The 24985-nt window shown below is 35.2% G+C and overlaps 1 protein-coding gene across 9 annotated transcripts in view; it reads right to left on the bottom strand.

The window, feature by feature from the left end:
- The window catches only part of MON2 (MON2 homolog, regulator of endosome-to-Golgi trafficking), a 112715-nt gene that overhangs the window by 32071 nt on the left and 55659 nt on the right, over nucleotides 1-24985 (bottom strand). For 6 of the 9 annotated variants that reach the window (XM_032348848.1, XM_032348842.1, XM_032348844.1 and 3 more), the window contains 14 exons: nucleotides 23369-23450; nucleotides 22042-22226; nucleotides 20936-21048; nucleotides 19748-19852; nucleotides 19109-19189; nucleotides 18957-19030; nucleotides 18781-18871; nucleotides 14603-14704; nucleotides 13683-13685; nucleotides 13201-13311; nucleotides 11515-11690; nucleotides 8231-8393; nucleotides 6564-6857; nucleotides 3505-3703 (listed from right to left, as the gene is read on the bottom strand). In XM_032348848.1, the coding sequence (XP_032204739.1) occupies nucleotides 3505-3703; nucleotides 6564-6857; nucleotides 8231-8393; nucleotides 11515-11690; nucleotides 13201-13311; nucleotides 13683-13685; nucleotides 14603-14704; nucleotides 18781-18871; nucleotides 18957-19030; nucleotides 19109-19189; nucleotides 19748-19852; nucleotides 20936-21048; nucleotides 22042-22226; nucleotides 23369-23450 (1779 nt within the window). The remainder of the gene's footprint in view (nucleotides 1-3504; nucleotides 3704-6563; nucleotides 6858-8230; nucleotides 8394-11514; nucleotides 11691-13200; nucleotides 13312-13682; nucleotides 13686-14602; nucleotides 14705-18780; nucleotides 18872-18956; nucleotides 19031-19108; nucleotides 19190-19747; nucleotides 19853-20935; nucleotides 21049-22041; nucleotides 22227-23368; nucleotides 23451-24985) is intronic. The other 3 variants (XM_032348843.1, XM_032348845.1, XM_032348846.1) reach the window with 2 other exon arrangements.

Here is a 24985-nt window from a genome sequence, read left to right as displayed (position 1 = left end):
TAAAATTTTTTTTTAAATATAGGAACAAAGAGCAACACAAAGAGGACAATGAATATATCATCAATGTTTCAGTCTTAAATATAGAACTCTACAAATGTACATACACATGTTTACAATATTTCCTGGTATTTCTGCCTAAGAATGGAATAAAAACTTAAGAGGGTAAAAAACAAAAGCTTTTTTTTTTTTTTTAAAGATTTTATTTATTTACTTGAGAGAGAGACAGTGAGAGAGAGCATGAATGAGGAGAAGGTCAGAGAGAGAAGCAGACTCCCCACGGAGCCGGGAGCCTGATGCGGGACTCGATCCCGGGATTCCAGGATCATGACCTGAGCCAAAGGCAGTCGTCCAACCAACTGAGCCACCCAGGCGTCCCAAAACAAAAGCTTTTTAATAACAACTTTGATCTATCCATCTATCTTTATTAATGTTAAAATCTTTTTTTTTTTTTAAAGATTTTATTTATTTATTTGACAGAGAGAGATCACAAGTAGGCAGAGAGGCAGGCAGAGAGAGAGAGAGAGAGAGGGAAGCAGGCTCCCCGCTGAGCAGAGAGCCTGATGCGGGACTTGATCCCAGGACCCTGAGATCATGACCTGAGCCAAAGGCAGCGGCTTAACCCACTGAGCCACCCAGGCGCCCCTATTAATGTTAAAATCTTAAGATGTTCTCATTCTTAAAAATATTGGAAAAGTTACAAATTATTACTCAATAATATGTTCTTATAAGTCTAAATGTTTAAAATAAACTATGCTATACTCATAAAATCTTAGTGCTATACTTTTTCATATTTATGTAACTTACAGTTGCAGGGTTTTCCTTCCTTTTTTTGTTTTTTTTTTGTTGCAGAATTTTCTTAAACATTTATTTCCAATTACAACGAGTCACCAGGAGAAAAGGTACCATAAAGAACAGACTGCTTTTTAGAATGAGTCTAAATTTCTTCCTCTCATAGGAAACTGAGTCTGCTGATCCACCATCAGCAGAGCATGGGCTGAGTGGTAGTTACTGGTTTCCGCTGATCAACCCAATCTCTTTTTCTACTCCTATGACCAATTAAGCACATTTATACTAAAGCTTTTTATAGAAACATGTAGTTTGTTCCTGTGAAGCCCAGCAAAAATGACCTTGTTCCTCTAGCAATCTAGCCTAATGGCTTTTAATACCATGGATTATTACCAATATACTTGTACTTTTTTTGTAACAATTTTTTATTTTATTCATTTGAGAGAAAAAGAGCAAGCAAGCAAGAGCATGAGCAGGCAGGAGGGTTAGAAGGAGAGGGAGAAGCAGATTCCCTGCTGAGCGGGGTGCCTAACAAGGGGCTCAATCCCAGGATCCCGGGATTATGACCTGAACCAAAGGCAGACACTTAAAAGCAACTGAGCCACCCACGCGCCCCACATACTTGCATTTAAATAACACCAAAATCAGAAGAACAGGTATTTTCCAAAGTAGGATGACATACGTAGGCTATGAAATACTTAAATAAGGTTTAAACTCACTTCCTAAAGGCTATAAACGACTAAATTTTTAAAGAGGAGATGAACCCCCCCCAAAATAAATAAATAAATAAAAATAAAAACATAAAGAGGAGATGAACCCATACGCCTAAAGAAGCATTCAGTTAGTAGGAAAGCTCGAAGTAGTCCTGCAATAAAACAATAGGTACTATTCTGCCCAAACAGGACAAAATATAATACCTCACCAGCTACATGCCTCTTCCTCTCCACTCTTTTTTATTAAAAATTGAGGTATAATTTATATACAATTGAAAACAGATTTTTTTTCTTGTTAAACTATTCAAAGAGTTTTGACATATTACATCTAAAAACTATCAAAACAGCTAAACAAAACTTCTGTCTTTTGCCATCCTACTTCAAAAGTCAGATGAAACAATAATTTACGAACCAGAACAGTGACTTAATCTCAGAATATTTCATACAATCAGGGGAAAAACCCTGGAATTCCTTTACTAATTTAACTCTATGTCTAGAAAAAAGTCCTCTTCCTAAAAGAACAGGTATAATTATATATTATACATGGTCATGTTAAACATATGAACATTCTAAGATAATAAAAAACATTTTCTAATCTTTGAATTATAAAAACATTATCAAAGCTACACAAACTGTCTTCTGTCTTTATTTTTTAAAAAACTAGATCTTTATCTATTAGGTTTTAGCTTTTAAAATAAAGTAACAATCATGGAAGTATTAAAAATGATGCTTATTTGGGGCACCTGAGTGGCTCAGTGGGTTAAGCCTCTGCCTTTAGCTCAGGTCATGATCCCAGGGTCCTGGAATTGAGTCCTGCATCAGGCTCTCTGCTCAGCAGGGAGCCTGCTTCCCCCCTTCTCTCTGCCTGCCTCTCTGCCTACCTGTGATCTCTGTCAAATAAATAAATAAAACTTTTTTAAAAATGATGCTTATTTTGTCAAAACTCAGCAATTGTGCACTTAAGACCGGTACATTCATTTTCTATAAATTTTACATGAAAGCTAAAAACTATGATTTTTACGTATGTATTATTATTAGGCTTTAGGAATGCAAAATTGATCAGACACTATGGATTATTCTGGGGAAAAAAAGGAAAAACGCATGAAAAACACTACACAAAAATGATGATGAAAAGCATAAATACACTCATGCCTTAACAGAAACAGGAACAAAGGGCGCCTGGGTGGCTCAGTTGTTTAAGCGAATGCCTTTGGCTCAAGTCATGATCCTGGAGTCCCAGGATCGAGTTCCACATCAGACTCCCTGCGGGGAGTCTGCTCTCCCAATGACCTCTCTCATGCTCTCTCTCAAATAAATAAAATCTTAAAAAAAAGAAAAAAACAGGAACAAAAAAGCTAAATGTAGAATAATAACTTGTAAAAATGCAAGACTCTGTAGGACATGCTCATAATTAAGCAAAAAAAATTTTCGTTCTGTTCATTTTTCTCTACCACCACCATCACTACCATCAGAAGTGAAGGTACAATCCACACTGGGTTTCTTAATCTTAGTACTATTGACCTGTACAACTGCCTGTAAAACTCTTCGCATTTCGTCTTACTATTGCCTGATGAACATACTACTCACCCCTCAGATCTCCTCGCTAAAATACTGCTTTCTTAGGGAACCCTACCTAGATCGCAGAGGCCAGGTCAATTACGTATTAGAAGCTTACAAAGCACCACTCCTTTGTAACATTTATCACTGTAGTAAGTTTGCATTTATGTAATTATAGTTACTCCCTCAGGCACAAGATACCAAGGATGTTGTGTATTTTACTCATCACTGTATCCCCTAGCCCATATGAGTTACATTACATGTTTTCTCAATGAGATGAATGAAAACATGTATAGCTCACACCACACATACACAAAGACTGGCAGTTAAGATTGATTATTCTTGGGAAGTAGCATTGTACATAAATTTTTTAAAGATCTTTTGTATTTTCCAAATTTCCTTTAACATGAATTACTTATATAAACAGGGGGAAGATGTATATATATACCTAAAGGTTGCAGTAAATATCTTCTGGTGTTAAAGATTCTTGCTACTCCGGCCAATGTTAAAACCCATGTCTCTGCCCACTGCTTCTCTGCTGTGTCCCTTGAATGATGAATGAGAATATTGCCACCTCCAGACTCAATCTTTTCTTTGTCTGCAGTGGTAGAAGACTCCCGAACTCGGTCCAATAGATGAAAGAGAACCTGAATATTTATAAAAATGAACAGAAAAATAACATAGCTTAAGTAATAGCATAGCAATTAGAAACTGTCACAAGAAATTATGCCTGACAGATCAATCCTGAATACTAGAAAAATTTTAACAGTAGATATACTGTATTATCTTTAAAGTTATGGAATATGAAAAAAAATTTTTTAAGATTTTGTCAGAGAGAGATAGCACACAAGTAGAAGGAACAGTAGGCAGAGGGAGAAGCAGACTCCCTAACGAGCAAGGAGACCAATGTGGGACTTGATCCCAGGACCCTGGGATCATGACCTGAGCCAAAGGCAGATGCTTAACCCACTGAACCACCCAGGCATCCTAGAATATGAAAAACTTTAAAATTGGATAGAATATTTTCTAAGACTTATTGATTTAGAGTATCAATAGAGTATCTATGGGGTAATATGTAAGAAGGGAATGAAGCTAAGAAGTCCAGGCAAAAAATAAATTATGGAAGACATCTGTAGAGAGATTATAACTGAAGATTCAAGACTACATGAAGGTGCTTCAAAAAAATCAAGCAAGGGAACTTCTGGCTGGTTCAGTCCATAGAGCACATGACTCTTAAACTCGGAGTCACAAGTTCAAGCCCCACATTGGGCACAGAGCCTACATTAAAAAGAAGGCGCCTGGGTGGTTCAGTTGGTTAAGCGACTGCCTTTGGCTCAGGTGATGATCCTGGAGTTCCAGGATCTAGTCCCACATCAGGGTCCCTGCTTGGCAGGGTGTCTGCTTCTCCCTCTAACCCTCCCCCTTCTCATGCTCTTTCTCTCTCTCACACACTGTCTTTGACTCTCACATAAAGAAATAAAACCTTAAAAAAATAATAAAATAAAAATAAAAAAATAAAAAGAAGAAAAAAGAAAAAAACCAAGCAGGAAGTGTTTGGGACTTGAAGAGTAGATTCAGGGGAAGGAACTGAAGAAAAATTTTTTAAAAATTGGAAAGACAAGCAGAAGCTTTCTGTGAAACAGAATCCAAGGGAAGAGAAATTTCAAGGAGAAAATAATCAAGTGGTAGATGCTACAAAAAAATAAAAGTGAGTAGGGTAAGAACTGAATTAAGGTGAAAATCTTGGCAATTAGAAGACCACCTATAGCCTAAGAACCATTTCCGTGGTTCTCCAATTATGGTCTCAGAACCAACAGCATTAGCATCACACAGGCAATTCATAGACATGCAATTTTCAGACCCCAAGCCAGGGCAGCTCAGAAAAATCAGAAATTCTGGGAGGCAGGGGCTGGTGGCTCAGCAATCTGGACTTGAGCAAGTCCTCTAGGTGATTCTGTTACTTTAAGGTTTAAAAGACTCTGAAGTAGAATAATCTGGAAATATATTAAAGGGTCAGGAGAATGCAGGGAAGGTAAGGAAAGAAAAAAAGAATCACTGACAAGCAGGCAGCAAGATTAACAATTAAGCTGTTTAAAAGGAAAATAGGAATCAGAAAGTATCAGTTTATTTTTTTAAATGGTAAAGAAGGCTTAAGCATGTTTGTGATCTGAAGAGGAGGAGGCAGTAGATGGAGTTGAAACAGAATACACAGGACAGAGAAGGGATTTTAATTATTTTTATTAGTGGATATGAATTATTAATTTTTAAGAAGACATTTTGGAATAGTTTTATAAACTGAAGACAAATTGTTAAATACAACTAAGATTTACTATGCAGCCTATTGTCAAACACTGATCTCAGAAACTCACAAAAGTGGTGAAATGACAGATTTAAAAAAAAATTCTTTTTAAGATTTTATTTATTTATATGACAGAGGGCACAAGCAGGCAGAGAGGCAGGCAGAAAGAGAGGGGGAAGCAGGCTCCCTGCTGAGCAGAGAGCCCCATGAGGGGCTCGATCCCAGACCCCTGAGATATGACCTGAGCCGCAGGCAGAGACTTAACCCTCTGAGCCACCCAGGTACCCCAATAAATACATTTTTATTAAAATAGAATACATGGAACAAAAATGGAGAGCTTTCAGCGAAGAAGGGATCCTCACTAATGAGTTGTTGGCTTTGTAAAAAGTTTTTAAAGTTTTTAAAAAATATGTATTTTATCTTAAGAGAGAGAGTATACCTGCACACAGCCGGGGTAGGGGCAGAGGGAGAGGGAGGGACAGAATTCAAAGCAAACTCCATGCTGAGTATAGGGCCCAAAACACAGGACCCAATCTCACAACTGTGAGATCATAACCTGAGCCGAAATCAAGAGTCGGATGCCCAACCAACTGAGCCACCCAGGCATCCCCTAGAAAGTTTTTAAAAAGAGGACAAGAAAGAAAAATAAAGGGGTGCCTGGCTGGCTCAGTCAGTATAGCAAGTGACTTCTGGTCTCAGGATTGTGAGTTTGTGCCCCATGTTGGATATAGAGATTACTTAAAAATAAAATATTTAAAAACAAAGAAAAGCAAGAGGAAAAAAAAAAGAAAGAAAATGAAACTGTATATTTAATGAACAAATATACAGAATTTACCAATTAGAGGTTACTTCTGTTTGGTGATCCTGAAAGTAAATTCACTACTGTTGATATTCTTTTATTTACAAAATTCTCAATTGGTTACATTTAAATTACGTGGTTTTGGGAAAACAGGAAGCAAAAAGGGAAAGGCAAAGGCAGAAATCAGAGACAGACAGTAAGAGATGAAGACAGAAAAAGAGAGAATAGGCTTTCAGTATGTAATTTATTCTGGGTGAGATACAACTTAAAGTATGACAAAACTAACATTCTGTATTGTCAAAAGCACAAACGCCTGGAAATTCTTCTTCAAAAATTAATAGGTACAAGAATAATTGAAAAATTAAAAAATCTGTGTCAAAAGCTAGTAACTCAAGCTAATCCACAGTACCTTCCAAATAACAGTGTGCCACGTTGAGTGCTGTAGTAAAGTTCCATGTGCACCAATTGTTGAAAACAGAGTTTGTCCTGCACTTTTCCTCACAGCAGGACGGGGGTCCACACATAGTTCACCCAATTTTGCGTAAAGACACAACCACAAGCAATCAAATGGTGGTGCAGGATGGAAAGGCCGATTTAAAACAACTCCTTTCTCTTCTGCCTGCTTTTGCTGTGCTGCCTCTTCTTTATTTAATTCTTTTTCAATAGTTTCTCCTCTTTGGAAAAAATAATCTGAAATATTCCACTAAAAAGCAAAGTAGAAAAATGCCATTCACTCACAGATTTTATTTTGAACACATAAATACATATGCAACACATGGTTGCTTCACCTTTCAGAATAAAACTTTTAAAAGCCACTTCAGTAATTTCTTTTCTAGTAGAACAGATCTGAAAACATCTCTGTCACATGTCTCCATCTGATCTCAGGAGAATTTGGGGAAACAAGCATGGGCTAACGTGAATATTTTCAAACATTTTTATTATGAAACATTTCAATAACAGAGAAAAACGGGGAAAATATATCAATATACTGATATACAGAAAGCCAGGTATTAACATTCTGTCATATTTACTTCATTCCACTAGATAAAGGGTTTAAAAAAATAACCATAATGCCATTATGACACCACAAAAATCATTAACAATTCCTTAATATCATTTAATGGTATTTTATAATTTCATAAGAATAATTACTATATCCAAATATATCTTATGACTTCATTCTCAACCACAGTATGTGGTGTATGAATTAATGAGAATTATGCCAAATATAAAAATGTGGCCATAAAAATACAGGAGGTGACGCCTAGCAGTAATTTAATCAACACTGAACTACTCTTTGGGAACAATTCTATACATGTGCTTATTTTCTTTCCTATAATTACCTATTTAATAGTAACTCATCTTACTTATAAGGGTATTTAAGTTTGACTTTTAAAACTTCTGGCTTATAATAAACATTAAAAAGAGTCAAAATAATCTCTTTAAATACATTTATATTGGGAACAGCTTTCTATTTGTTTACTTACATAATATTAATAATATCCTAGCTTAGATTTTACTTTCTACATTAAAGATGAGTAAAATGAGGCTCAAGATGTCAATAATTAAACAAGAGGCACAAAGAATTAAAATACAAGTATATCTGCTTCCACAGTCAAAGCTCTTCCATTACCATATGCCTTCTAAGAGCTAATAAAGCAGCATTGACAAACTATAGGACTGTGTATATAGCAAAGCCCTACGTATATAGCAAAGCCTTTTATTGGAGCTTTATTTACTAAATAAGTAGTATATGGAAATGTTGCTACTGAAACAATATTAAAAATCAGTTAATCTTTACACAAGCATACATACTACTGTTTACTAAATCCTCTCACAACAAACCTTTTAAAGCTAAATTTTAGCTCAATATATGAAAATTATTCCAAATATTTTATTAATGAAGTAATTCTTAAGTTGTGTCATTTAACCCTTCATGCAAAATAAAAGTTTATTACTTAAAAGTCATTTGAACAATCCCTCTAAAGCCAAAAGCCAATTCTCTTAGTATTCACTCTGAATAGCATAACAATGATTTCTAAATTATATGATCACAAGAAAGGCAGCAATACTTACCAATAAACCTATTGAAGTCAAACTAATATTAAGTTCTTGGTTATGAAGTCCAAAGCTACCTGCAACATCTACAACGATCTGCAGGCATGTACAAGGCATTGTTGGTAGAAAATCCGTCACAACCAACTGAAGACACTGGAATGCAGTTCGTATCAAGGATTCTCTGAAAAAAATGGGAAAAAAATTATACTCGTGCACTTAAAAGAAATGTAAGTAAAAATACACACCTTACACTAATTTTAACCAAGTTAAATTCTATTTTAAAAATTGAACAAGAAAATCTTCCTAATACAGGTCATACAGTATTTCAGTATTTACATAAATGTAAAAGAGAAACACACACTTGAAAAAATTAACAAATAAAAATAAAGAATTGCGTATCAACTAGCCAAACAAAACTTAGACATTAATGAGAAAAGGAAACTGGCCACAGCTCCTTTCTCACCACTATATCCCCAATACCTAGCATGGTACCTAGCACATGCAAATGCACACAATTTACTCACTGAATGAAAATTAGTTCCTCATTCTTTTATATCTATATCTTTTTTTATAAATTTTTTTTTAAAGATTTTATGTATTTATTTGACAGAGAGAGATCACAAGTAAGCAGAGAGGCAGGCAGAGAGAGAGGAAGGGAAGCAGGCTCCCTGCCAAGCAGAGAGCCCGATGCGGGACTCGATCCCAGGACCCTGAGATCATGACCTGAGCCAAAGGCAGCGGTGTAACCCACTAAGCCACCCAGGCGCCCTTATATCTGTATCTTATTTAAAATTCTACATCTAGTCTGTAAAAAAGTGTACATTTTGAATTTCAAATGAAGAGAGTAAGAAGTAACTGATTTTAGAGAGAAATTCTAGTGGTGAAATATAATAATGAAATGAATTATAATAGCTAATGTTTATTTTTTCTTTTTTTTTTTTTTTTTAAGATTTATTTATTTATTTATTTGACAGAGAGAGATCCCAAGTAGGCAGAGAGGCAGACAGAGAGAGAGAGGAGGAAACAGGCTCCCTGCTGGGCAGAGAGCCCGATGCGGGACTCGATCCCAGGACCCTGAGATCATGACCTGAGCCGAAGGCAGCGGCTTAACCCACTGAGCCACCCAGGCGCCCTGTTTATTTTTTCTTAAAGATTTTATTTATTTAGAGAGAGAAAAAGAAAGAGAGTGCACTCAGGCCAGGGGAAGGAGGAGAAGCAGACTCCAAGCTGATGCAGGGCTTGATCTCACAGCCCTGAGACTGTAACCAAGTGGAAATCAGTCGGATGCCCAATGAACCGAGCCACCCCAGGCAACCCAACAGCTAAAACTTATTATTGAGTGTTTGTTACGTCATGCACTTCCTAAGTGTTCTACATGTACTAATTAATTTCATCCTACAATGATGTCCTATTTTATAACCGCACTGTAGACTGGAAGAAGAAAAATACTTAAGCTTGATTTAAGCCATGGCTGATCTCTTTCCACTTTAATCATCTCAGTATTTTGTAGTATTTAAGAAAATTTAGGGCACCTGGGTGGCTCAGTTTGTTAAACGACAGCCTTTGGCTCAGGTCTAGTTCCACATCAGGCTCCCTGCTCAGCAGGGTGTCTGCTTCTCTTTCTGACCCTCCCCCCTTTCATGCTCTCTCTCTCTCTCAAATAAATAAAACCTTTAAAAAAAATTTATTACTACAAATAAGAAAAAATAATTTTCCTTAATAAGCCCAAGCACCTCAATCATATAAAACTCAACTAGTCAGCATACCAGATAGCATGAGTTCTGCTGCAGAGTGAGACAAATATATGCAAACATTCGACAGACCTCTCTCTCTGCTGCAACACTCTACCTTAAGCTAAGTAAATCCATTTTGTTCTTCCTTCAGTATTTACTACTTAGCTAATAATACCACCATTCATTAAGCTGCCTAAGTTACAAACATAGGATTCATTCCTTATTCTATTTTCTATATCACCCTTCACTTCCATAAGCAATCTGCTAAGTAGTTAACTCCATCATTCTGTGTTTCTAGAGAACACTGCAGGTTCTCTCATGTCTCTCCCACCCCTCCATGGTGCTGTCACAGTAATGTATCTCAAATGCACATCAGATCACACTGTTCCTCTGCTTAAAACTCCTAAAATGTCCCTCAATGTACTTAACATAAATCCAAACAGTTTATAAAAGCATATAAGGTCCCTCATAATTTTGGCTCTGCCCTCCTCCAGGGACACAGGCCCCTACCACTGGAATCTTTTTTTTTTTTTTTTAAGATTTTATTTATTTGTCAGAGAGAGAGTGAGCGAGAGAGCGAGCACAGGCAGACAGAATGGCAGGCAGAGGCAGAGGGAGAAGCAGGCTCCCTGCTAAGCAAGGAAGCCAATGTGGGACTCGATCCCAGGATGCTGGGATCATGACCTGAGCTGAAGGCAGCTGCCTAACCAACTGAGCCACCCAGGCGTCCCTACCACTGGAATCTTATTCTTTTGCAGGATAACAGACTATTCTCATTAGGATTCTACTTACAGACCTTGTTCCTCTTTCCTAAGATTTTACTTTTAGAGCAAGAGCTATTTATCTGTGTAATCAGAGTAACTAGCAGGGCACAGGACTTAGAATACACTGGCACAGGGGCACCTGGGTGGCTCAGTGGGTTAAAGCCTCTGCTTCGGCTCAGGTCATGATCCCAGGGTCCTAGAATCAAGTCCCGCATTGTGTTCTTTGCTCGGCAGGGAGACTGAATCCCTTCCTCTCTCTCTGCCTGCCTCTCTACCTACTTGTAATCTCTGTCTGTCAAATAAATAAATGAAATCTTTAAAAAAAAAAAAAAAAAAAGAATACACTGGCAAAAAATAAATGAATAGATTTTTACACTTGATCTTAGCCAAAAGGCCGAAAAGCAATGAACAATAAATTTTTAAAAGTCCCTTAAAAGTAATTTCTTAGATTTCCCAATATATGCAGTGAAGTCCTAAAGTATTAATTCACATCTTACCAGTGCTTAATTTAATAATATGAGACCCAATCTTCCGATGTGTTACAAAATTTGTTAGCTTGGTGCATTTACCTTATAAACCTTGTATTTCTGTATAATTGCCAAATGTCAAGTAAACAGCAATTTTTTCTATCCTTCCAAAACAAAGGTGAGCCCTGATAATTCACTACAGTCACTGGGGGTAGAAATAAGAAAAACGATTCTAGATCTTAGCCAGGAAGAGGACACATAAAAAATTACCACTTCTTCAAGACTTTAGGGCAAAGTCCCTCTTCATTACTTTTTGGATGTTAATTTTAAACACTTACCCTTGATCATTTCTGATTGCTCCCATGACTCCAAGCACTAATGGCCATCCAGGCCCAAGACTGTCTCCCTGACTCTGAAGAATCTGCAACACACATTCTAACTGCTTGAGTCGGATATCTGGATGGTTAATACTGGACATCTCCTTTAATGGGTTCAATAAAAGCAACTGCAGCCTCTGAAAGGAGGGCAGGAAACTAATTAGGAAGAGAGGCTCAAAAAAACAGAAAGGCTTTCCAGTTGCTTTTTAAATTTAAATTCACTTCCACTCAGACTATAATAGTAAACAGAAACTTTTCTACTAAAACAAACAGTGAATGTGATTCTCTAACCATAATCACCAGAGGTTTATTTTGTCCTCTGTATTTTTTTAAAATAAGAGAAAATAAAAACCAATTTTCAACATGTTAAATTTTGGATTAAACGGAGAGTGATCCTGCATTAAAAAACATTCATTGAAGACCCCAAACAAAAATTAATTACTTAATTAAAAACTTTTTTTAAAAAAAGACACTAATTAAAGACCCATATGAAATTAATCTCACTAAAGGAAATGTATCTATTAATATCTAGATATATTTGGAGAGAGGAAAATAATCCCCAATTTCTAAAATCATCTTTCATTTATTCTGTTAATGTATATCACATGTATTGAAAATTCTTAATACTCCTAAAAATTAAGTATGGTTGACATGAACAAAGATGGCATAAAACTAGTGGAACCCATCAGAGTTAAAAAAAAAAAAAATGTACTCTGTTCCAGTCCCTTCAAAAGTATCTGAAAGCACCTGCTTCATTTTTAACTTTTTTCTCTTCAAGGACTCACTTATTTGGTTCACTGACTAAAAAAACATTAAAGCTCCCACCATGTGCCAAGTATTAAGCTGAACATTAAGGATATGGATCAGGGTTTTGTTTTCAAAAACCTTAAAGTATAATAGGAAAAAGTATGAAATCTAAAATGTAAGTTCTGTAAGAACATTTATCGTTTCTGTTTCATTTATCATTCTATGCCAAGAGCTAATACACCAGTTGGCATATCGTATGTACTCAATAAGTAACACAATTACAATATAGTAAGATAATGAAGGCAATGGAAATGCCTATCAAATGCCTCATTCCTACTCATTCTTCAAAAACCAGAACTTTGGTAGACTTTTAAAAAACTGTGTAAGATACAGGTGAATGATTACAGAAGTCAGGACAAAGGATTCAAAAGTAAACTCTGGAAGAATAAAATAACTTTTAAAAGTATTTTAAAATAAAAATCTATTTATGGTACTTGTCTCTTCCAGCAGTTGTTTTCTCCTCATGTATGGATAATCAGAGAAAAAATGAGAGACAGTTAAGGACCAAACCAAGAAGGCTAATAAAGTAGGGCATCAAAATAAAGCTTTAACAATGCATGAACAGGGAAACTTCTGCACTAGAAGACTAGTTCTAGATAATTTAATAGCTTTAATTCCCTGTCATTTGCAAGAAAGTTGCTGTATTTTTTAATAAAGATAATCCTAAAAATCCAGACATATCAACCTCTGTAAGATATCCATGGCCTACATATAAAATAGAATATTAAGCAACAAAACTCATTCTCAAAATATCATCCATTTGCTATATTAAGAAAAAATTATATATGGGAGATGATTTTATATTAAGAATTGTTTTTAAAAACAAGAATTTTTTTTTACCTGGTTTTGTGAAAGTGGAGGATCATGGTTAAATGTTAATCCTGCTTTAATAAGTGAAGTTAAAGCTTCTGCCCCCCATTCTCTCATTCGAGAGTTTGGATGCTGGCAGACCTGAGGACAAAACATTGAATAAAAATTAAATATTTAAACTGTATACTTAAGCTATGTATCACACATCAACTTGAGAAAAGAAAAATTAAAACATTACATTTTCTGTTCTTAAGTTTTATTTATTTATTTGAGAGAGAAAGAGCGAGCCCAAGCAGTGTGAGGCACAGAGGGAGAGAGAGAGAAGCAGGCTCCCGACTAAGCAGGGAGCCCAAAGCGGGGCTTGACCCCAGGATGGTGCGATCATGACCTGAGTGGAAGGCAGACATTTAACCAATTGAGCCACCAGACACTCCCGTTCTTTCACATTTTAAAAATGACATCAAAAGTTCATCAGTAATGGAAAATTATATCTAGAATGTAAGTTAGCTTACCTTCTGTATAAGGGGCAAAGGAAGCAATAGAGAGAAGATAAAAGATGAAACTAAATAAGTCACAGGAAAAAAAGAATGCCATAAAAGTAAATTGTGTCATCAGAGTAAACAAAAAAAGCAAGCTCACACCAAAATTCCTAATTAGGCCTATCCTCATAATCGAATACTGTGCTAAAATCTTAAAAACTTATTTTTGTGCTATTTGGTGAGAAGGTCCATGATAAAGAAATTGGCATATATCCTTTAATAATTCACAAAAGTAATCCCAATAAAATGGAAAAAAAATAAAGAAAAGGACAAGGACATTTGTTATTCTTATTAAGAATAATACCTTTCCTAGCTTACTCAAAAAATACAAAATGAATCCAGGTAACCTAAACCTAAACCATACATAAACACGTATAATGACGGAAGCAGCTGTTACTGAGAAGTAGCTCATTATTACCAATCATTCCAACTTGGACACAAGATACAAATTCAGATAAAAATTCCCTGGTACTATCTATAATTAGTGATACCAAAAAAGTTTTTCCCTTTGCAGAAGAGCTATCTCAGGATCACAGGAAAGGCTATAAAGATACAATGTTTACTACTAACTCTCAGCCCAATTGCCTTGAAGTTTCAGAACTGAAACTGAGGTAGATCATCCGACTATATAACAAAAGAAAGAGGTCCCAAGCTAATAGCTGAAGGAGACTTCAGAGACTGCATTGTGTATCACCCATTTTTCAGCCAAAAGCAATTCTTCCACCAAGCAATTATTGTTAAAACTTTAGTAATTGATAAATTATACAGGGATAAGTACAAGGAAAAAATAATGGTAATGCTGATTTTTCATATGGTTACCCAGAATCATTAGTTCAATATGTAGACCTTTATTCTTAACAAGAAGTAAACAGTATTTAAGAAAAAGAAGTTACCTCAAGCAGATGCCCAGTTAGAGGTCTCCAAAGAATTTCTATTCGGTGCATGTTAACTAGACCCGTTTCTAACAATTTGGCAACAGCAAAAAGAGATGGTTCCTAGAGAAAAAACACATTGCAATTTGCTATTGTAAGAATTTTCAGTACCTCAAATGTAAATAAAACACAATAGTCTGAAAAGCAGGACTATAATTAATATCAAATTAGCATAAAGTTAGTAATACTCATAACAGAATCTCAGTTATCATAAGACAAGCCTTTCTGCCCACCTTCAAGTATCCAGAATAGCTTCTAGTTGGAAAATTGGTTAGGAAGAAAATGCCTTCATGAGGAAAAACTGAAAAATTCAAAACTTATTCTAGACATATAGAATGGCTAGTCTTCTGACCAGAAGGAAAGATACATTCTGCCACAGACTAAACTTTGTCCCCCTAAAATTCCTTTGCTGAAACCCTAACCCCCAAGTTGATGGTATCTGGATATAAGGCCAATAAGGGATAATTAAAGTTAAATGAGGTCATAGGGTGAAACTCTGGTAAGTCAGGATTAGTAGTGTCTTAAAAGAGACACCAGAGAACTTGTTAGTGTGCTCTTAAGCACTCCACCCCCACCATATGAGGACACAGTGAGAAGGCAGCTATCTTTCAAGCCAGGAAGAGAGCCCTCACTAGAACCACCATACTGGCATCTAGATCTCAAACCTGCAACCTCCAGTACTGTAAGAAAACACAATTCTGTAATTTTAAACCACCCAGTCTGTGATAATTTGTTATGGCAGCCCAGACTGACTAATATATATTCTTATTAGTGTAGTCTTCATATGTCCAGATTTTATGTGTGAATGTCAGGAAGTATGAAAAAAGCAGAAAGAAGACATCAGAAAGCAGGGGGTAAAGTATAATGTCAAGAATATGGCTGATACCAGTTTAGACACTAATAGAAAAGTAGCAGAAATAAAGACAAACCCCTCTCCTCACTTGCTAGCATTTCACCAACCAGAAAGACAAATATAATGGTCAGGCTGATCCTTCCTGCACGTGCTAATATTGTACACACCTTAAAAATTCGTGTGGTAGAAAAATGTATCATGGTAGAAACAGCATAGTAACTGTGAACTGCCTATAAATGCCTAGCATTTCATTTCAACTTTACCACCTAACAGCTGTGTAACAGTAAGTTACTACTTCCACTAAATTTTCTTAATGTATGAAATTGAGATAATAATATACAGAAACAACCACATGTTAGAAAATATCTGGCACATAGTGAGTCCCCATAAATGTTGCCTAGTATTACTTCTTCCTCCTCCTTCTGCTCATTCTGACCAGGATATATATAAGAATAGTGTGTCATTTAAAAGAATGTACAGACATCCACACTTCATAGCAAAGATTCTTATTCAGGAAGCCTAGGATGTAGTCCTGGTGTTTGTATTTTTAAAAACTCAACAGCAGACTTTTTTTTTTTAAGATTTTATTTTTTTATTTGAGTGAGCAAGAGAGAGAGAGAGAAAGAAAGCACACAACCAGAGGCAGAGGGAGAGGGAGAAGCAGACTCTCCTGCTGAGCAGGGAGACTAATGCAGGGCTCGATCCCAGGACCCCAGGATTATAACCTGAGCCAAAGGCAGATGCGTAATCAAAAAAACTCTACAGCACAAAAAGTTAAAGCCACTACTGGTTAAGAATAAAGCTCTAGAATGATACAGATGTGGTTTCAAATCCAAGCTCTAACATTTACCAAATAGGTGATCCCAGATAAATTAGTTAAGTTCTCTATTTTCATATTTCATCTGTGAAAAAGAGGATACTACCACCAAACCTCACCGAGTTGTTTTAAATGATTAAATAAGTAAGTGCCTGATCTACAGTAAACTACAAACAGCAGCTGCTTTTTTATTTTTGTCATTGTTATACTGAGTTTGGTAATATGTCTGTATAAGTATCATCAACCCATTTGAAAACTTTACCATAAGCTACTTCCTCAACACAATGGCACAAATTCCTGAAATGAGGACCAAAAATGAAATGACTGGTCACTCTAAAGCCACGATAAAGGACATTGATATATAAATCTTTAGTCCCTAGAATATTTAACTCAGAAGAGCTAACACTGATAAAGTATTTTTAATAAAAAAATTATACAAGTTTATTTCAACATCTGAATATTTTACAATAACTTTTAAAAAAAGCACAAGTGAGGGGCACCTGGGTGGCTCAGTGGGTTAAAGCCTCTGCCTTCTGCTCAGGTCATGATCCCAGGGTCCTGGGATCAAGCCCTGCATCGGGCTCTCTGCTGAGCAGAGAGCCTGCTTCCTCCTCTCTCTGCCTGCCTCTCTGCCTACTTGTAATCTCTGTCTGTCAAATAAATAAATAAAATCTTAAAAAAAAAAAAAAGTACAAGTGAATAATATACTGTTTTATGCTTCCATTTAAAAATTTATTATACTTGAATTATTTTTATAAACTTTTATTTCTGTTCATTTACCACTTCTCTTTACAAAATCAAATCATATAATAGAGAAATAAGAACACATTCTCAGGAATATAATACCCATTCCAGTGCATCCATGTTTTCAACAACTGCTCCCTCTAAGCCTCCCTGAAATATCACATCTGCTCCTACCACTCTCTTTAAATTATATTTTTCCAGGTTAACTATAAACTAATAATAATCAAATTTCCTATTTCTTCTCAATCCTCATTCTTCTTGATTTCTTGTAACATTTCTCTTTTGATTTCCACAATATTGCCCTTTTCTAAATTTTGCCATTCCTTCAATACCCAACTCCAATCACAAATTCATTCATCTTGATTAATCTTAGTTCTTTTAGCCAAAATATGCAGTAAAAACATCTTCCATAAGAGGACACTAAGGATTCAGAAAATAAGTCTCACACCACATAAGATCTGTAACTTTAACTCTTATACCACTTCAACTACCACTTAACCATGAGCCAAGTAGTTTACATGCTATTTGAAAGTAAAAAATCTTGTATTTCCTTTGTATTTCCTAGAAGAGTATCATGTACATAGAGTAAACATACTATGGTTACTGAGTGAATATGTAAATTCTCAAGACATTACCACAGAAACTTGCTCAGAGGTCCTTCAGGTACTCTATTAAAAATATATTTGTGTGTTAAGAGTTAATCTTAAAGATGCAGGATTATTAAAGGTATCAAGAAATTGATTACTTCATTATATTTTGTATTGCTCTTGCCTTAATTTGGAGTCAACTATAATGCACATTTTCAAACACCTACATGCTTATGTAATTCTCTAGCTATGTGCTATAGTATACAAAACTTCTCCCTAATGAAACCTTAGTGTGGTTCATCTTTACATCAGTCTTACAGATGAAAAGCCACAGTATAAAGAATTATACTTTAGGTCTAGGCAGACAATATAATTTTGGATCTTACAGGTATATGTTAAACAAGTTATAAAGCTGCATCCTCTGCTTTTTAATCATGTTCTGGGTATCTTTATTTATTTGTAAATGGTAAAACTATACTTATTTTAAAACACAGAAAGTATTTTATTATAAATAATTTCTAAAATATAAATAAATCCATATATTCCTGTGCTTTCTAAGGATAATAGAAAATTATATTTTGAGTACAGAAAGAAATATTCTTGAATGTCAATATTCAAAAGTACTGTTCTATTCATTCAGTTAATGAGCAAAGCAAAAAATTAATTTTCAAGGTAGGGAGAATCATTACCTTTAGAAAGAAATGATTAGCTCCTTATTTTCCATCCCAACGAAGGCAAGAGAAACTGAGACATATATATATTGCTTGATTTAAATCTTGTATTGCCCCAATCATAAATTATAATTACAAATATTATTATGACATTTTATGGAACTCATTTATAAATGTGATACTGCCTTTATTCTTTATCAAAATGTTTCATAAAATACTCAGTACCCAAGAGAAACAGAAACAGTTTAAAATTATTAATATATATTAGGCAAATCACAAACCGGATAGTCCTCTTCACTCCCCCTTCAACAAATAACCACCATAAATGGTAAATACTCAAAGAGAATTGAGAGAGCCTGTAAGATAAGCATTAGTCCCATTACTAAAATACTAAGATCATAATGAGTGTACTCCTTATTTAACTCAATAATGTACCATATTTAAAACAGAAAGATAGAATATCACACCTTATTATTTCCATAGGCCATATCCATTGCTTCTAGGGATAAGGAGCAAAGTGCATTTATTAAATGATGCAATGATACGTCATCAAGATACCTATAATGAAAATGAAGAAATAAAACATTCTGATCTAAAATATACACTAATAATATTTCTATCAATTTTAAAAACTGATTCTTACTGTGAGCTTTCAAACAATCTTGAAAGTATATTGGAAATCACTGGTAAATCTGTCATCACTGCTGTTGTTAGAACCTAAGAGAAGAACACAATTAAATGTAACATATGAACATTTCAGGAAGCACAAATTGAGTAAAACCAACTAGAGCTTACTGTACTGGGTCCTTCTACAGCTCTCCCAGGTTTCAAGGCACCACCACTACTAGGCTTTAATCCCAGAATCCACACAAGATGCTGTAAAATTAAAGGAAAAAAAAATAAAGAAATTTATAAAAATTATAAAAATTCTAGTAACTAAAATTTTTAAAAAATCAGTAGTAACTTCAAATAACTAAAACTAAATTTGTTTTTAATGATTTTATTTATTTGACAAAGACAGAGAGCACAAGCAGAGGGAGTGGCAGAGAGAGGGAGAGGGAGAAGCAGACTCCCCGCTGAGCAGGGAGCCCAATTCAGGACTCAATCCCAGGACTCTGAGATCATGACCTGAAGGCAGCTGCTTAACTGACTGAGCCACCCAGGCACCCCCAGTAACTAAATTTAAGTTAGTAATTACTATTCATATAAAATACTTCTGACACCAAGCATAGGATATAGAACTTAGGCCATTGAGAGAAGAATTCCATCACTTTGTACAATAGAAGCCACATCTTTATTCCTTTCTAACTTTTTCTTTTTCAAACTTACTACCTAGTCTTTAGGCCTGCTCAAAGCACCAGAAGGCATTGCTTCATTTGTTAGCACTCAGCTATAAAAACAACACTGACCTCTGACCCAGAGCCTACAACATACCTGTAGAGTTGCCAAGACAAGTTGCCATGATGTTCCAAGAACAGCTCCATGGCAGTGTGCCAAGTTAAGTAAAGTCCTCATACACTGGATATTTTTGGAAGTGAGCTATATATATTTTTTAAAAGATATATTTGTAAATACTATTGTACATTCTTGTAAAGCAGCATTATCATATTCAAATATTTTTTGAAATAAAAAACCAAAAATATTAATAAGAAAATGGGTTTGGATGGATTTTAAAGAACAAATTAATTTGCTTAAAAGTTGTGTCATCATATATATATATATATGTATTAGAATGTCTCATAAGAGATTCCAGATGGAGAAGGTCAAGTAAGGAGTTTTAACAAATACTATAAAAGCTTACAGATTTTACTTTAAAACAGAAGTATTTAAAGAGGTATAGATAAACAGGAATCATATCATATTGGTCTACATTATTATTCTGAAAATCAATCTGTAAACAAATATTAAGAAAGACTGCATAAAGGACAGTTTGACATTGGCCTGGATTAACACTGGCTGAGTTCATGTTATGGAACTACCATAACCTTAGTTAAATTAACCTCTCTACCTATCATTTCATTTCTTTAGAAAGAAAAGAGCTGAGGGTATTAAATCAGATGAAACAAAATTCAATAAATATCAGCTGCCATCATCATCATTATCATCATCATGGAGAATATATTTCTTTTAATTTGGTCCTTACTATGGTCTTCACTGGAAAATACTATGTTTTAAGAGTACCACAAGAAGAAATGGCAGATCATGGTTTTACACTTTCCTTTTTTTCTGATTCCTTTGAATTAACATTTTGTAGAACTCAAATGCCCCAGAGTTGTTCTATATTAGAAGGAAACCATGTAAACTACTTTTATCCTAATTACATTATTTCAGAATATACCTGTAAGATATATATTATAGGCATGATCCTTGGCTGGAGCTAATTTTCTGTGACAGTTACTATTAAAAAGATGATTGAAATGAATTACTTTTTAGGAGAAAAAAAAGTTGTGTTATCACAACTGCTTATGATAATGTCAACTGCTAATGTCTTCTGAAGGTATCAATCATCCAGGTAAATAAAAGTAAGTAACTATAATGATAAAATTTGGCAAACATAAAAAGAAAGGTACAAAAGGTGTGCTGGATAGTTAGTTGGTAACCAAGATAAGAAAAATATTTTACCATTACTGTTCCTTGAGGCTGGACAGCCAGAGGCTGACCCACTGCCACAACTTGTTGATGAGATTCACTTGACGGACTTATCATCATAACACTTTGACCCTGAATGGAATATGCTAGAACACAAAGGAAAGCTTAAATAATTAAGATAAACTTCTCACACAACATTCAAAGTAATGTTATATTTTACTTTGTTTTGTTTTGTTTTTTTATAGATTTTTAAAAAAATTTATTTGTCAGAGAGAGGGAACACAAGCAAGGGGAGTGGGAGAGGGAGGAGGCTTCCCGCTGAGCAGGGAGCCTGATGTGGGACTCTATCCCAGGACTCTGGGATCATGACCAGAGCCGAAGGCAGATGCTTAACAACTGAGCCACCCAGGCACCCCATTTCATTGTTTTATTCATTTGAGAAAGAGAGAGAGTGCATAACAGTTGCAGGGGGAGGGAGGCAGGTAGAGGGAGAGCAAGAAGCAGACTCCCCACTGAACAGGAATCCAACACAGGGCTCAATCCCAGGACCCCGAGATCACAACCCAAGTCAAAGGCAGACATTAACCATCTGAGCCACCCAGGTGCTCCAGTAATGATATACTTTAAAACATTAATTTTATTAAACTAAGTGCAACTATGACACTTATGTAGTTACCTATATACAAACCTTTTAAAAACTCAGGTGTTACAGAAACCAAGATAAGTTAAACAAATTTTATGTAATTTTCTATATAGCTTTTTAAAATTGTAAAACTTTGGCAGACTTCTTCACAAGCAAAACAGAATTAGGACACATTAAGTATTTTAAAATGCATTCCCAGTAATCTTTTCTAATTAAAGTTAAGGCCAATTTTTAATTGTATTTTTTAAATACAATTTAATACAATTTTAAATACAAAATAAAATGTTTAAAATTGTATTAAAACTGTATTATTCTCCCTGCACCCCCATTGTTTTGAAGAGATGGAAATAACTGAAGCTCCACATCATAACTTCTCGCCAAGGTCAGAGTCAGTGAATGAAACAGCAGAGGCCTGAACTCAGAATTTCTATAATATTTTCTCTATACCATGTCACTCCACTAGATGGAAAAAACTGTGAATAAGCTAAAGTCTTACATTTGTTGGAAAGTGTGGCTGCAGTGGTGGTATTCAGTACTGTAAGAGCATAATGGGGAGGCAAGGAACCTTTGCATATTGCAGTTATAAAGGCATCTCTTGAAGTTACAAGGCCCAATCTTCCACAAAGCGCAGCCATAGTCAATTCAGCTTTTAAAATATTCTCAGTGGCAGCTTCATCTGTGCTGAAAAGATAAAAGTATTTTATTTAACAGGATTAATTTATGTTTAATTATACTGCAGATATGACATGGAATTAGGTATTCAGTAAGTTTTAAGAAAATCTATACAAAAGTATTATGAACATCAATTTACTTAAGAAGGAATTTTAACTAATGAACATAATGCCTGAAAATCTGAACTGGGTAAAAGCAGTATATAATACATATATCATTATTGAAGAAAATGGTCACATACTCAAAAGATTTATCCTAAAACATCAAGCATTTTTTTTAAAGATTTTTATTTATTTATGTATTTGAGAGAGAGAAAGATGAGCCAGCCATGGGGAGGGGCAGAGGGAGAAGCAGACACCCTGCTGAGCAGGAAGCCTAATGCAGGGCTCCATCCCAAGACCTAGAGATCATGACCTGAGCCAAGGGCAGATGTTTAACTGACTGAGCCACCCAGGTTCCCCAAAATATCAAGCATTTTAAAATCAGCAAATCCTGTCATTATGGAAAAAAAAAAATCAAAGTAACTGATAATTATCATCACTGCAAAAGTAGTAGAAAGGCTTGAAGTGACAAAGGCACTCTGTAATTTTAGGACTGTATTTTCCATTAAAACATTATGACAACTATTCTGCGGGGGAGCAGGGCAAGAATAGGATGAAGGAGAGGGAGGTGGCCAAAAAGAATAATGTTCTATCTCTCTGATATGAGGAATTTGAGAGGCAGGGCGGGGGGCTGTGGGGGGCAGGGAGGGGAAAAAATGAAACAAGATGGGAACGCGGAGGGAGAAAAACCATAAGAGACTCTTAATCTCAGGAAACAAACTGAGGGTTGCTGAGGCGGGGTGGAGGGGAAGTGATAGGGTAGCCGGGTTATGCATATTGGGGAGGGTTATGTGTCATGGTGAGTGCTGTGAATTGTGTAAAACTGGTGATTCACAGACCTGTACCCCTGAAGCAAATAATACATTATATGTTGATTAAAAAAAAAAACAATAATGTTCAATATATATAAAACTATGAAAAAGATAAGAAAAATTAATATTAAAAAACTAATATTAAAAAATAATTTAAGGACCAATTTAAGTATCTATTTTAATGTTTATTTCTTATTAACTGCCACATGCAATAAAAAAAATTATAAAGACTGAATACCTGGCATCAAGGAGGAGTGAGAGAGCAGCAAGTAAACCACACCAGCAGGCATTTACCATTTCTTCCCAAACAGCTCTACTAACTTAAAGGACAAAAACATACAACACTTCGTGATCATTATAGATAGCAGAGTATTTGACAATATATCATTCTAAAACCACCCTAGTCATTTGGCAATAAATTACATATTCTATCAACTTGATTATTAAATACTAAAGTTCTAATAGTTAAAATACATTTGAAAAAATGAAAACTTAAAAACCACACCAATTTCAGAATTCAAGAAGTCTTTAAACTAAGTTGTTTTAAAATATCAATGGTAGGATCTTTCAGTACACAAGTTAACTGGGGTGTGTGTGTGTGTGTGTGTGTGTGTGTGTGTGTGTGTAACACCAATTCCTATTCCCTTCCCTTCACTGGGCCAAATTTCCAGCCCCTGTGACCAGCTCGAAGAAAGGCAGTGTTAACAAGCTATTCAGCCAGGAGACTGATTTCTATACACTGGGCATCGAGCAAATGAGTAAATCCAGTGAATAAACTGGGACCAAGTGTCTCACTTCTGGAAAAGGTAATTGAAAACATGGAAAGATAAAAAAATAAGCCTTGTGGTATTAAACCAGAACTGGAAGAAACCTCAGTTAGGCATTTTTAGACAAACATTTTTTAAAAATGTAAAGAGGTGTGTGTGTGTATTTCCTTTTCAAGTAGTAAGAAGCACAGTAGTGCCCATGTGTTCATTTCTAAATACTAAACTAAAAAGAGCAAGGGCTCCATAGAAAAATAACTGATTCCTGGGCTTGGCAAGAAAGATCCAAGATGAGCTTAGAACACTGTATTGTGTCAGACAGTGAACTGTGCTCAGAAAATGAGAAAAGGACACAGTGGCCAGTTTGAAAGGGGTCCCACTGGCCATTATCAGGGACAATCTGAGTGTTAACCCAAATAATTTATAATCACATCACACTGTAACCTTTCAAATAAAATAGAAATCTAAGAATCCATACTAATATAAATGAGTAAATTAAAAAACTAAATAAATGGGTGAAAAGGGAAAGCTCTCTTTTACAGAAGCCTCCAAATATTTCTCCACAAAAAGTTCATAATTAATCTTACACCAAAGAAACCAGCCAGACATCATGTTAACCAAATGATAAAAGTTAACATTACCAATAATGAGACATACTGATAACTGTATGCTCTTGCTGTGTTTATAGACTAGGTTTAACATAGCAGTATTTCTGTGGTAGCCCTAGCAAAAATGAGTAAATTGAATCTAATTATAAGGGAAAAAAAGACAAACCTAAACTGACTAGCCTGTACTCTTCAAAAATGTCAAGATCATATAAGACAAGAAAAATCTAACGAAGTTTCTAGATTAAAGGATATAGCAACATGGAACTAAATTCAACATGTGATCCCAGAACACCAAAGACATTACTGGGGCAACTGGCAAAATTTGAATGAGGTCTGGGATAAGATAATACTGGGCTGATGCTAAATTTATGATGGTACTATATTGTAGTTTTATTAGGAAACTGTCCTTATTTTTAAGAAAACACGAAAATATTAAGGATTTCATGTTTGCAACTTATTCTCAAATAGTTCAGCAGAAAAGTA

This window comes from Mustela erminea, chromosome 6, assembly GCF_009829155.1.
Source record: "Mustela erminea isolate mMusErm1 chromosome 6, mMusErm1.Pri, whole genome shotgun sequence".
NCBI classification, from domain to species: Eukaryota; Metazoa; Chordata; class Mammalia; order Carnivora; family Mustelidae; genus Mustela; species Mustela erminea.
This window is presented reverse-complemented; position numbering and strand designations above follow the sequence as displayed.